We start from the raw sequence: 13603 nt of genomic DNA, 5'->3' as shown, positions 1-13603 counted from the left end.
GCAAAATCACCCAAAGTAGGTTCTGAACATCATTTGTTACAAACCAATGTTGTACTATGGTATGTAGCAGGAAATAATGTATTATATGATGCTGATAAAAATATATTACCTTTCATACGACAATGCCTCAACTATTTACCAGCTGAGACATGTTATATACCAAGCGTTTTCTAAGTTGCAGTCACGTTAAAACCAGTCCATACAGACTACATGATAAATAACATTTCATCATCTCTCAGAATGAGTTAATGTTTTGTATCTGTGGCAGGGAAGGATGGCTTGTGGACATCAAAAGTTCATCAATAAACCCTTACTAATAATAGTAGATGACTACATTCTTGCAACCAATAACTATTCCTCTCTGTGATCATTGAATTGTTTCCCTTGGTATGAAAGATTTGATGGTCAAGAGTTTAATAATCAATTTAATAATTTTCTGAAGGACAACTCTTCACAAGCTATTTGTTGTAATACTCTGCTAATATGTAGTTTTAAACCTCTAATAATGACTGATACTAATTTAGAATATTCATACTGTCAATTTATCAAAGACTTACAGCTATAACAGTATTACTAAGTAAAAGAACTACTACATTCAGTAATGTATGAATGAGTGTTACAAGCTTGTTTCAATGGTGTCTATTTTCACACACATAACTGGACAGTAGCTCCTAACACTAAGTAATACAAACCACACCATAGGCTGAAGAGCTACAGTTATCTGCATCAGTTCTTGTTCTACAAAAAGTTATACTTTTAAACTGTTATTGGCAAAAAGGCACTGAATAACATCAACTCACATTACTGATAAAATAACTTACTAATGTTATGCTTGCATTACTACAAATATTGACTTGGATCACTGGCTGAAAGACTTAATCTGCTTCTAGAAGAAAACACTGAACTAAATCTTATGAAAATTGTGATCCCTTCCCATATACTCGTATATGCAAATGTTGAAACATTAATGATTATAAGGCCTCAACAAACAATTTGTACCTTAACCTTTGACCACTGATGTATATAAGCAAACAATGATTCATTCATTTCCTGACTAGTCACAACATTTGAAACTGTATAGAACACTTTCCTAATGAAATACTTTAACACAAGGGAACTATGATCTCAATACACTGTTTCACAAAATACTTTAACAAAGGAAACCCCATGATCTCAGTACACTGTTCCATTTAAGTGTCAGTAAACATACCTACTACCATTAGAGTGAAGTTGAACCCACGTTTCACTGCCTTCCTGTAAATCTGGTTAGGGAGGTTGGCAAACCCCACATAGCCCTCCATGTCCTTTGAATACATTGTTTCTTTCTCTCGTTCCTTTTCTTTGTGTATAATATTTTCTTTTGTGGAATTCATCAGCCCAGATGAAGAGTAAGATGTGTTGGTTGTGGATGTCACATTAGATGTCACGCTTATTGTGGGGTCACCTCCGTCAGGGCGGAAGAAGATCTCCCGGTTTGTTGACAACTAGAATTGTATTAAACCCAGCAACAAAATATTATATAATAAACTGTTGGCTTAACAATAATTATAATTATTTATAAAATCAACAAGAAAAAGTTTAGTTTTAAACAGCACAACAAAAACATTTTTACTATTACTTTTACATTAACAGCTTAATGGAACTTAATAGTCATGCAATAAGGAAAATCCACTCTAAGTATATTAACTGGTACAAAAAAACACATATTTGGTAGACAAATACATTTATGGAAGGACATGAATATTTAGTGGTTTATTTGAGAAAGCATAGTGCCACCAGTATATTAATTAACAAAACGTAATTAGTAGAATAACATTACTCCTATAACTAATATCAATATTATAATCACAGACTATACAATATACAGGGTGTTCGGAAAGTCACTGTACAGTTTTGTAATCATATACATATATAAGTGCACAGTGACTTTCTAAACACCCTGTAGAAGATAAAACAATCCATAAAAGAACATACATCTTGTAAGACAGTAAATTATCATATAAGTACCAAAATGGGGCAATCAGTTATGGAGAGAGAGAGAGAGAAATTCCTAAAGAAAGTACAGAATTGGAAACTAAAACATAGTGAGAAAATTCATTCTTTGAAAGAGGCTTTTATGAAAATGTAAAACTCAGAACAGCATCACACTTACATTAGAATAAAAATTCAATAAACCATGGCCACAATAATGCAATTAGCTGGTTCTCAGATAGAGAAGTATGTAATATTTTGGACATACATTTATTTCTATTTTACATCTAAAAACCAAAATATTGCTAAAAACTCTGTGAGTGAACATTATTAAACATGGGCAACCTTGAAATACAGCTTCACACTAATATTGCCATATATATATATATATATATATATAAAATTACAAAAAACATGGTGGTTTATTTTGGCCCCAAAACTTTATTTAATTGCCTAAGCTTTCTGTACCTTTTTTTCAGAAAATTTTGGATAAATTTTAAAAGCAAAAATAAGCACACTTGTACATCATCCAAGAGTTCATTTCCTTACTGAACTCAAGTTCATGACCATCTTACAGGACTAAGTTTTAAAGTTATGAATAAAACAAACATCATTAATGCCACTGTTAACAAATTCCAGATAAAAATATAAAAGTGTATTTTGTATAAACTTTTAATAACAAAAACTAATGTCCTGAAGACAAGTTTTGCCAGTTACCACCTAGCTCCATTTGTTTCAATTACTTTGAGGTTCTGTAAACATGCTTGGTTGCATCACCCAAGAAACTACAGTAGTTTTTAAGACATCCTATGAAACTTATTTTTTTAATTAATAGTATTCAAGAGTATAGTCCTATCATCATGATTAGATAAAACAGCAAACAGAAATGATAGTTGGAAAGAGACAAACACATGCATATTTAATCAAATATTCAAAGTAGAATCAATAGCTTCACTTCCGTCTCAAGTTCTACGACTCATCCTAACTAAGGAATCCATTTTAGTCTAGGTAGATACAAGTTAGAGTCAATAAATTGTTGCACATTCCACAGAGTGAAGAAAGGTTTTATACATGTATAAATGTGACTGCTTCCACATAACTGTTGTACATGACTGAGTTACAAAGTACATGCAAAAGGTGTGATACTGGCTTAGTAACTATGTGCAATATGTGTGGGTGCAATAACTGTGAAAGACTAACTTAAGAGCAATATATAAATGAGCGAGATTACTGTACTCTATTAATTCAAAAACTACATGAAAAATATGTGACAGTTGTACAATACTGACTAAAGAACTCTGTAATACTGTCTGGTGTTGACTAGGAACTACGAGTAATTTATACATGATAATTCAATAGTAACCACTAAATAACTATGTAAAAAATGTGTGAAATGGTTGTACAGCACTTAACTCAAAACTATACATAAGGAAAAGTACAATGGTTGTAGTGTAATAACTTGAAACATATTAACCCTCACTTTAACTAATATGATGTAAAACTATGTAAGTGATAAGCAACTGCTGTTAAAATATTTCAGCATAAAATGCACAGTTGACCAGTTATAATAGGGGTCAATAAAGTAATTCAAGTTGATTTTTGTCATCAACTTACAGAAAAAAAAAAAAGGACACTATCAACTTCTCATTCTTTACTGAATAAACCATCACAAAACATACAAAGATTTCAAACTATCTGCTCAATTTCACATAACTGAAAACTCCAGGAAGTTAACAGAGGTAAAGGGACAAAGTTGGTTTCTAGCATGAATGAAGAAATAAATCATCTTTTCATGTCCTCTACGAGTCAGCTTTCATAACACATTAAACATAGCAGGATATTTTCTTAGCACATAATTAAACAGTTCAACCTTGCAACAAGGACATTTTGTAAACTTGTGCTAAATGTTACAATACAGTAACATATTAGGCTGGTGTTACACACTAAACCTTATTCAAGTAACATGCACAACATAACTTCGACTAAAATTCCATAACTACAGTTTTACCCATATAACGAGAATGGGTATTGTAGCTGCAAGCTGAAAAATAGTTTAATTGTGTCTTAAGGTATAGAATGCATGATATCTACAGTTGAATCTTAATATATCTTTTTGTGTGATGTCATAAAAGAGAAAACATCTGGTCTATGTTTAGCAGATCCTTTACTGTTCAAACATATCACTCATCAACGGTTAATGCTCTGAATATAGCAGTATTAGCCAATGAACTTACACTCAAACTGGATGGAGGCCCTGGAGGAGAGTTAAGAACAAAATGTTATAATATTAACTTACACTCAAACTGAACAGAAGCTATGGAAGAGAGTACAAATTGTTAACTGCACTAAACTTACACAGACACGTTTTGTAAAATAACAAAAAACGTTAACTTGAATTCCGTTCTAAAAGACGATACTGGGTATATGAATTACAATATATCAACTCACACTCTGACTTGGTGAAGATGTTCTAGAAAGAGCGTCAGCCATCAATGCGTTGTGAATAACATCCGAATTATTGTCATAGATCTTACTTCTAGGTACTATGCGCTCTACGTTCGCAAAACGATATCCGTGAGACATGGGGGTATTTGACTGGTTAGGAGGGGAATGGGTAAGTACCATTGTTCGCTCAGCCTCTGGGATCAAAGATTTGTTACTGGCCGGCTTGTCATTGATGTTTTCTCCCAATCCTCGGAAAGTCTTGGGCGGTGGCACGGGTTTGGCTGGTGACGTTACAGTTGAGGCACGAAACATAGTGGAAAGACGTTGATCTTTGTGAAGTCACCGAGCTACTGTATTAAGAACCTCAGTCACATTACAAGGAACACAGAAACCTATCTCCACCCTCACACAAAGAACTGCCTGGTCGTGCACGGTTACGGCCTCTACCGGCGATTCTTGCCAGGCCGATGACGTAAGACACGGCCAGTAATCAATATCGGAAGAGAAGGGGAACTCTCAAGCGAATATCGTGTGGTGACAACAAACCGCAGCATCTATGGTCTAAACCCGTTAACGCACAGATACAGAATTTTCTCCCTTCTGTTAGCCGAGTTTAACATCTTCGTACGAAGAAAGTGGAATTTTTGAACTAAGTGTTACCTCTATTTGGCCAACAGTTCTGTCAGTTTTGTATTTATTATTGTAAAATAAACACCTAAAAATACAGGTGAAGATACGAAGTTGGATAACCTTAACTACACCAGTGTATAAATATGAAACATCGAAATAAGAAGGAAGTGTTTGTGTGGGTAAAGTAGTAACAAGTGAGCGGATTTTGTCACGTGTAGAAACATGGATAGACATAAAGATTCGGTGATATCATAGAAAGTAAGATAAATTTGTGCGTTTGTAAAAGTATTGATTAAAATGTTTATGTTGAATGTTTTAATACTATTTCAAATTCACTGATGTAATATTTTTGTTGTGAGGATAATTTAATACTGTTCGCTTAGTGTGTGTGAATTTAGGACTAACTCTTATGACATATTAATGACATTACCGTCGGAAACGCTGGAAAAATAAAAGTGGCAAATCAGTGTAATTTAATAATTTATAAGACTGTTGTTTTATGGGATTTAATATCTCTAATTAGCTCCATATATTAAATGAGCTGCATTAATTACTGAGTTCATTTTAAGGCTGTAAAGAAGGGTTGATTTTGACCTTCAAAAGCTCAAACCTTCGATAATAACACTTCACATAATCCACTTTAACTAGTATTCTATATTTAATTGAAAACGTTCATTTTATAGGCAATTTATATAAGTTACGCACTCGCTAATTGTTTAAAAATATGTTATACAGAGCAGTAATAATTTTGTTAGATTTTAAACAAATATAAAACATGCTCACTGTCTACGTACGAACATCTGATATTGTGCGAGGGTATTCATAGCTACATATATTTAAACTTGCACTGCCCAAGCACACTCCTGCGACCAATTGAAGTAACTGCAGCTGACTTAAGTAAAACAAAACTTTATATAACAGCTGGTGTTCTATACAGATTAACAGTCCTACAATTTTTAACATAAAACTGTTCATAATTTAAACACACAAGAAATAAGCAGCGAAACACAACAAACTAATATCAACAAGTCGATTAGAAAACAATTGAGGATCTATAACAATAAACCAAATGTTAAGTGTTGTTATTTGTAACATTTTAAACTAATGCTGTAGGGAAGGTGAGTACATAGTTACACTGACAGTTATTTCATGGGTACCATGTTTCATGACTATTCTAAATTGTTATTACGTTGTATAAACTAATCATTCACTACATCTAGTTGTCTGCTTCAATGCATTGCAGGAGCCGCTGCTTGGTGTGGTAAGTATTGATATAACGTTTATCTAAGTAACGGAAATTATACAAATAAAAATATCAAATTTTCTATGTGGGAAAAATTTAACTTTTAATTGCTATTCAAGATGTTTCAAATAATTTACTTCATCGACAACAGTGTTATCTGTCAGTCAATCAGTAGACACTAAAATGACGTCACATAAGGGACGCGTAACATTGTAATTTCTTAATTTCTACTGTCGTGACGTCAGTAAAACATGCACGTGCCATGAATCAGTAGAATTGTACACTCTGCAGACTACAACCAGCATGACATATGAATTTCAAAAGCAAGAAATATAAATATTTGTTACTCTTTATTTTGGGTTTATTTACTCTGGAAACAGAACATTTTCGGTGATCTTGAGCAAATACGTCTAGTATATGTAGGTGGTACCTTGCTTGTATCAAAATTTAATAATCAGCCAATATTTCAATAATCTGTACAACAGACACTGCATAAATGGATCTCTTCATTTTGCACAATCACACTCAAAATGTAAAAAAAAACAAAAAACACAACAATCAATGTTTCTTCACTAGATTATAGTTATTTTTTAACTTTGGTGTTGAGACAGAACACGGTAGTCTCTCTGAGCAGAGCACGCTACTTCCGCACCCGAAAAGGAGTCCGATAAGGGGTGGAAGTGAGTTGAATGGGCTATTAGTGCTGTGCCCTCCATAGGTATCGAACCCCAAATTTTAGCATGCAAGTACTCCAGTTTACTACTGAGCTACTGGCATGGAGGGGTGAATGAAAATAGAGAGTACCGTTTGTCTTCCTTAATAAATTGTACAAATTATTTGTATCCTTCCATTTTACGTTATTTGTACATGTGGTGCTAATACAGCGTATTGCGTGATATTTTACATCTTTTGAAGCAATCAAACGTTCAGCCTCGTTTACAAGGTCTTTACAACACTACTACAATATTGATTCTGTAACTGAGTCTTCCCCATTTCCAACGAGTTCTCTGTGAGAGAAAATCTTCTCCCATTTCCAAGGGGTTCTCTCTTTAATAGAAAAGTTTCACTATTCCCTACAGGTTCATAATTTTGTTGTTAGTTACCTTATTCCAATCTTTGTAACTTCTAATTACAGGTGGTACAAAACACACTAACCCAATAAATGCCAACTTTCATGCAGCACACATTACATTGTTTTTATTATTCTGTCTTGGATGTTTCGAAGAAACTGGTGAGTAAAGTGATCATTATTTGACAACGTGTTTTTGGGTTTCTAGCTGTTACTTTACCAAATAGTCCAAGTGTTTTGTATTATTTTTCAAAATTGCTAAGTCTTGCAATGGCGTCATAACTAGAAGAACAGTTTAACAACTGACCTCATGAGTGTGACCACTACAAAACAACTCCCAGATAATCTTAGGGACAATCCACACAAATTTTGACCACTACAGAAGCTCAGTTTTTTTAAACAAGCAACTACATTTTACACAAGAATGAACAATGTAACAATCCCCGATTTTTATTTAAACCTCACAGATTTGATAATCATATAGAAACATATCAAACTTTTTGTAACCGACAACCATCAAACTAACTTCACACAAGTTTGAACAATGTATACGCACAAATCCTAGAGTTTTCTAATAAACAGCCCCGAAGCTGTTGTTGTTGTTGTTTTGAATTAAGCACAAAGGTACACAATGGGCTATCTGTGCTCTGCCCACCACGGGTATCGAAACCCGGTTTTTAGCGTTGTAAGTCCGCAGACATACCGCTGAGCCACTGAGGGGCGCCCCTCACAAGTTTGATTACTACGAAACAACTTCCATCAAACTAACTGCTCAGCCTTCTCAAAGTTTAAGGCCGAAAACATCGTTAACAGCAAGAAACCGAACTAATAAAACAATACATTCTAATATTTACAAGTAAAAATGTAATAGAAATACACTTAACTAGCCATACTGTTAATTTCGCTCTAAGTACACATCTCGCTCAGAACTTATTATTTCAGATGTTCCTCAAGTGTTAGGGATTCAGTGATCAAACAACCCGTGTGGGGTCCCCTAAGGTTAATACAAACCTCGAAGACTGACTGAACAGGTGAAGTTTACAGGTACACACTTGTTCTAGATTGAATTACTGAATACTTTAGAGGATAATGGTTCTCAAGTCTCTCCCCTTCAAGGTAAAGCTCATTTTCATCGTATGGGGTCCCACGAAAAAAAATAAAATAATGATGAAAAGTTATCGCATGACATAACTGCCTAGCTTGCACTTGTTTTTAAGTTTCATTTCGGACTGGCGAGGAATTTCTCAAGCTTCATGCATTTTCCCACGGTTCATTAAAAACAACTCGCTCAGCTTTATTAGTAGCTGGGAACTACGTTCCCAGCGAGAGTCGTCCTACATTTACTTACTAACATAAAATATCGCACCTGCAATGGAATGGTGGTGGTGGGATTTCGTTTACATTTACAGACAAAGTGTACACAGGTAGCTGAAGAATTTACCTGGCATGGAAAGCTAAAGATACAAAATGTGACGTCATTTCCTGCTATACCTACCAGAAGTTTTATGGAGGACTGACCAGCAACACAAATTGTTCATATTTTATACAGTAACAAATGTTTTACTCCAATTTAGATCAAAATACACAAATCAGTTTGTACACACACACATACACCAAGTTTAAAGTACGTGATTTTTCTCACATACTAGCTCACACAAACTGACAACCTTTACATTACTATGAACCAAATCCTCTAGTAACACTAAATACGTTAGTATTACATTAAATCAACTCTAATAACACCAGAAATATTGCTTTATTACATGTTTAGAAACAACTACTGTTCTGCCCTAAGTACTCTCCGAATTTCTGCAAAAGAACAATTGTTCTGCCCTAAGTACTCTCCGAAGTTCTGTAAAAGAACAATTGTTCTGCCCTAAGTGTATCCCCTGAACTTTTGTAAAAATCCAACTGTTCTGACCTAAGTACCACCTGAACTTTTGTAAAAATCCAACTGTTCTGCCCTAAGTATTACCTAATCTTGAAAAATGTCGTTGTTATTTAATCTGGTTCCAAATTTGATGTAAAATATTTGTTTAAAAAACAAAAAAAACGTCGACATAATTATTTTACTTTTCAGAAAGATGTCTCCATCATAAAACAAGCGTTAATATACTTATTTTTGTTTTACCATATTCTAGTTACACTGATCGTACGTAATGGAATTTTTAATAAGTAACCAATTCCCTCTTTATAAGTACTGCACGAGGCATCTATACCAAATTAACTTGTTATTTATCATAAGAATGTTTTCCCTCTGCAGTAAGAAGTGGACAATCATCAGTAACCCTGGTCACAGAAGAACATTTAACTAGTTTTGTTTTCAGCCTGTGTCATTGCAACTTCCGGTCATAAATATTTTACTACTTTGTGGGTTATAAAAAATTTAAAAAATACAAAATATTAATCTGTGGAACATATTACAACAACTTCTAATTCTCTATGAAATGTTCCCCAGTACCTTGGTAGAGATCAGCAGTAAGTTTACGGGTTTATGATGCTAATATCCAATTATACCATACTGTGATATACATATCAATACACATTTTTAGATTTTGTGGAATTATATTATCCTGACACCCTTATTAAACATCCATTTTTCATACATATAAGATTAGGTAAATTAATAAAGTGTAACGTCAAGTTCTTTTTGCTCTATTTACCCACTGTTCTGAATCATTCACCTATGATATTCTCTATATCTTCCCGTGAGAGTGTTTGCTTATAGCAAAACCACATCGAGCTATCTGCTGTGTCAACTGGGGGACCTTCTAATGAAACAAATTAGATTAAATTGAACATGCTGTGTTAAAATAGGTTGCAATATTATCCACTGGCAGGTCAAGTGACAGCTTGAAATACACCATTCCTTATTTTCGAAGGGAATGACCAACACTAGAATATGTAACACACGCACCCTAGAAGGTATGACATTATAGACTTCATAAATATATACATATATAGCATCATACTCTTCCATACTTATTCTGGCATGTAGTTTCAGTTATATAACCAATATAAAACTCTTATATAAAATTAATAACAAATTAACTAATTATTTATAAATTTCATAACAAGTACTTTGAAAGGCAACTATTTACTTAAGGCGCTGTTTTTTATCTTATGTACGTTTGAATGTTGGATAGACTGTTTTCACTATATTTTACACAGTATCCAGTTTCTTTCTTTGGTTAAGACGCAGCCGAAGTCAGGAACTTCAGATTTACTCCATCATACAATTTCTGATTGAACTTCCTGTTATTTTGTGTCACCCCGTGATAGAACTTTAGGTTTTCAAAGCCGGCATCGAGTTCGTGCGATACTGCAGAATATTCCTTAACACTTAAATTTCAACTTACTGCTGACCCGCTAGGGGACTACGTGAACAGGGAGGGGGTGGGTAGTTTGTTATCGTCTGGCGGCCGGCTCTATATTCAGTGGTTCTAAATTTAGGATAGCGTCACACAGTCTTAATAACTTTGCCATAAACATAAAATTTTTTTGCGAATCATATCTAATTGCTCGAAGTGAGATCAATGAACATAGCAATACCACACCATTTACCAACTTATAACCTCCTGTCCTTACAACACGTCAGTAGATTTCTGTCTTCCACTAAATGTTCTGTTTCGAGCCATATAAAACATTATATTCCATGACATGTTCATAGCACCAAGTGATCAAATATATATTCTTATTCTACTGAAATATTTCAATACTTTCGGGTTACCCATCTTTTCTGTTTATAATTAAGCTCAAAGCTACCCAATAGGCTATCTATACTTTGCCAGCTACCGGTATCCAAATCCGGTTTCTAGCATTACAAGTCTGCAGACTTATTGTGTCATTGGGTAGCTCGGATTATCACACATTTAAATAAAATGAATGATCATGCAGAAACATAAGCCCAAAAATTTCCGTCACCATTTGTAGAACCAATATAATAATAATGATAAAGTTACGGTAGGAGATAAACGATATTAAACTAATGCGAGGGCCCGGCATGGCCAGGTGGGTTAAGGCGTTCGACTCGTAATCTGAGGGTCGCATGTTCGAATCCCCGTCACATCAAACATGCTCGCCAAGTCAGCCATGGAGGCATTATAAAGTTCAATCAATCCCACTATTCGTTGGTGAAAGAGTTGGGGGGTGGGTGGTGATGACTAGCTGCCTTCCCTCTAGTGTTACACTGCTAAATTAGGAGTGGCTAAGGCAGATAGTCCTTGAGTAGCTTTGTGCGAAATTCAAAACAAAACAAACAAGATTAATGCGAGATGCTACTTTGCTATCAGGTCCGTCATGACGATCCCTGCCATCTATCGAGTAATATTTGAAACTGAACTCCCTTTGCATCGCTAAGCATATGTTAGCTAATTACAATTACCAACATCCCAGCACAACTATACAGTTAATATGCTAACATAAACGTGATTGTAACGAAATATTCGTAAGTGTCACTGTTGTAAAAATATCTGAATAATAATCTAACACTGTATTTTGTCTTACTCCACGTTTTATTAGAATATTTAGCCTATCAACAAGATTCCTCCAACTAATAATCTGTATTAGAACTGAATAATATTTCGTACAAAAATCCACAACAACCATTAAATACAGAATACCATTCACAAGTTACGATTACCTAACAGCAGTCCATATACAATATAAACATTACCATTAAATTTGCCATATTAAGCCTCAAACATACTAACTCAGGTCAAATTACTCTCTTTTCCTAACTTTATAGAGCACTCCTTATGGTTCCGTATAAAATGTAACTGCCATGTGGAAACGATTTTCTTTGATGTTTATAACAGTAAAAACATTTCTGCTATAGTGACATTTGATCAATTGTCATTTACTTTATATTTAAGTACAATCTTCATGGAGCTATCTCCAAAAGCCAAAATTTAATAACATCTTAAATTATCTCGGTATAGCATACAGACGCTTCTCACGTGACAAGTTTCTGTTATGTTTAAATACAGAAAACATTTTCTTCCAACAGCTTTGCCTATTATGAGTAATAAAAATCACCTTAGAATAATCTATGTGGACTTATATAAGCTACTCTAAGAAATGTTAAAACATAAAACCAAATTTTGTCTCATCACAAATGTCGTGATTTACTTCCAATAGATGGCAGCATAAAATACTTTAAAATTTACCTGAAAATGGTTTTCTTGAAAAATGAATATTTTCATTTATAATTCATGTATCATATTTCGAACGCTACTTAGTAGCCTTCGGTTTACAGAATTAAACATCTACTGTTTCGATTAATACACTGTAGTTATCTGACAGAAACAACTGGTTAATACTGTATAATAAAAACACTTAAATTCTTGAGACAGTAACTTCAAGTGGAGTTTACCCTCAATACAGCAACAGATTAGGGTTAAAACGTAAAACATTAATTAAATATAAGAACGATCAAACAGACCAGCAGGAGCGAGTAAAACTTCAAGTTAAATAGTGAAATAGACACTACGAATATTGTACAACTAAAGATCGTACTTTCCAAGAATCTAACTACACGCAAGTATTAAATAACATAATATTCCATTTATAATTATTTGTTTCTAAATTGTTTTATTTAAACATATAAAAGTATCTTGCATAAAAATGTAACATTCACGGCAGTACTTGTGTATAATTAAAGATACATATACAACACACGTTATGGGCTCTATGTTTGAAGACCTACAAGAAAAGATACATTGATAATTCAAGGTCTAAATATATTAAGACACATAAAAAAGTCAAAAACCATCAAATTTACGTTTTGAAATATTGTTCACTGAAATATGTATAAGACGCATACAATATATTAAACTTGTATGTGTAGTAGAAATAAAATATTTTGAAGTACACTAGTGTTTAAAAAAAAAAAATGCTTTACTGCATCTGTCGGTTGTCACGTTGATAAGTTAAGCGTAGCTTAGTGATTTGTGGTATACACGTGACACTACAATACTGGGGATGCTACCATACACTCAACACGAAACCACTGTGGCAACAGTTGATCCAAAACACGCCTGTCGTAAACAAGGTAACTTGTAGATGCAACCAGAGAAAAATAACTATCATTTTTCGCTATAACACTATGTTGAATTACCTTTATTAAACTATACAAAGTGAATATAATAGAGTTTAATGCTTAAAAACAAACAATAATATTTTGATATGCACAGTAAATATTATAGCACATACTCATAAGGGTAAAAGTGAATCAAAACTTACGC

At 33.7% G+C, this 13603-nt stretch overlaps 1 protein-coding gene across 12 annotated transcripts in view; it reads right to left on the bottom strand.

The window, feature by feature from the left end:
* LOC143233275 (septin-7-like) overlaps positions 1-13603 on the bottom strand; it is a 75857-nt gene that overhangs the window by 34959 nt on the left and 27295 nt on the right. For 5 of the 12 annotated variants that reach the window (XM_076469371.1, XM_076469370.1, XM_076469366.1 and 2 more), the window contains one exon: positions 1211-1466. The exons of 1 other annotated variant lie outside the window; for it this stretch is intronic. In XM_076469371.1, the coding sequence (XP_076325486.1) occupies positions 1211-1373 (163 nt within the window). In that variant the 5' untranslated portion in view covers positions 1374-1466. Of the gene's footprint in view, positions 1-1210; positions 1485-4419; positions 4828-13603 lie in introns of those variants that run through there. 6 more of the 12 variants (XM_076469369.1, XM_076469368.1, XM_076469365.1 and 3 more) reach the window with 3 other exon arrangements.

The sequence above is a fragment of the Tachypleus tridentatus genome, chromosome 12, assembly GCF_004210375.1.
Source record: "Tachypleus tridentatus isolate NWPU-2018 chromosome 12, ASM421037v1, whole genome shotgun sequence".
Taxonomy (NCBI): Eukaryota; Metazoa; Arthropoda; class Merostomata; order Xiphosura; family Limulidae; genus Tachypleus; species Tachypleus tridentatus.
Note: the sequence above shows the minus strand (reverse complement) of the source record. Positions and strands in the feature narration are given on the sequence as shown.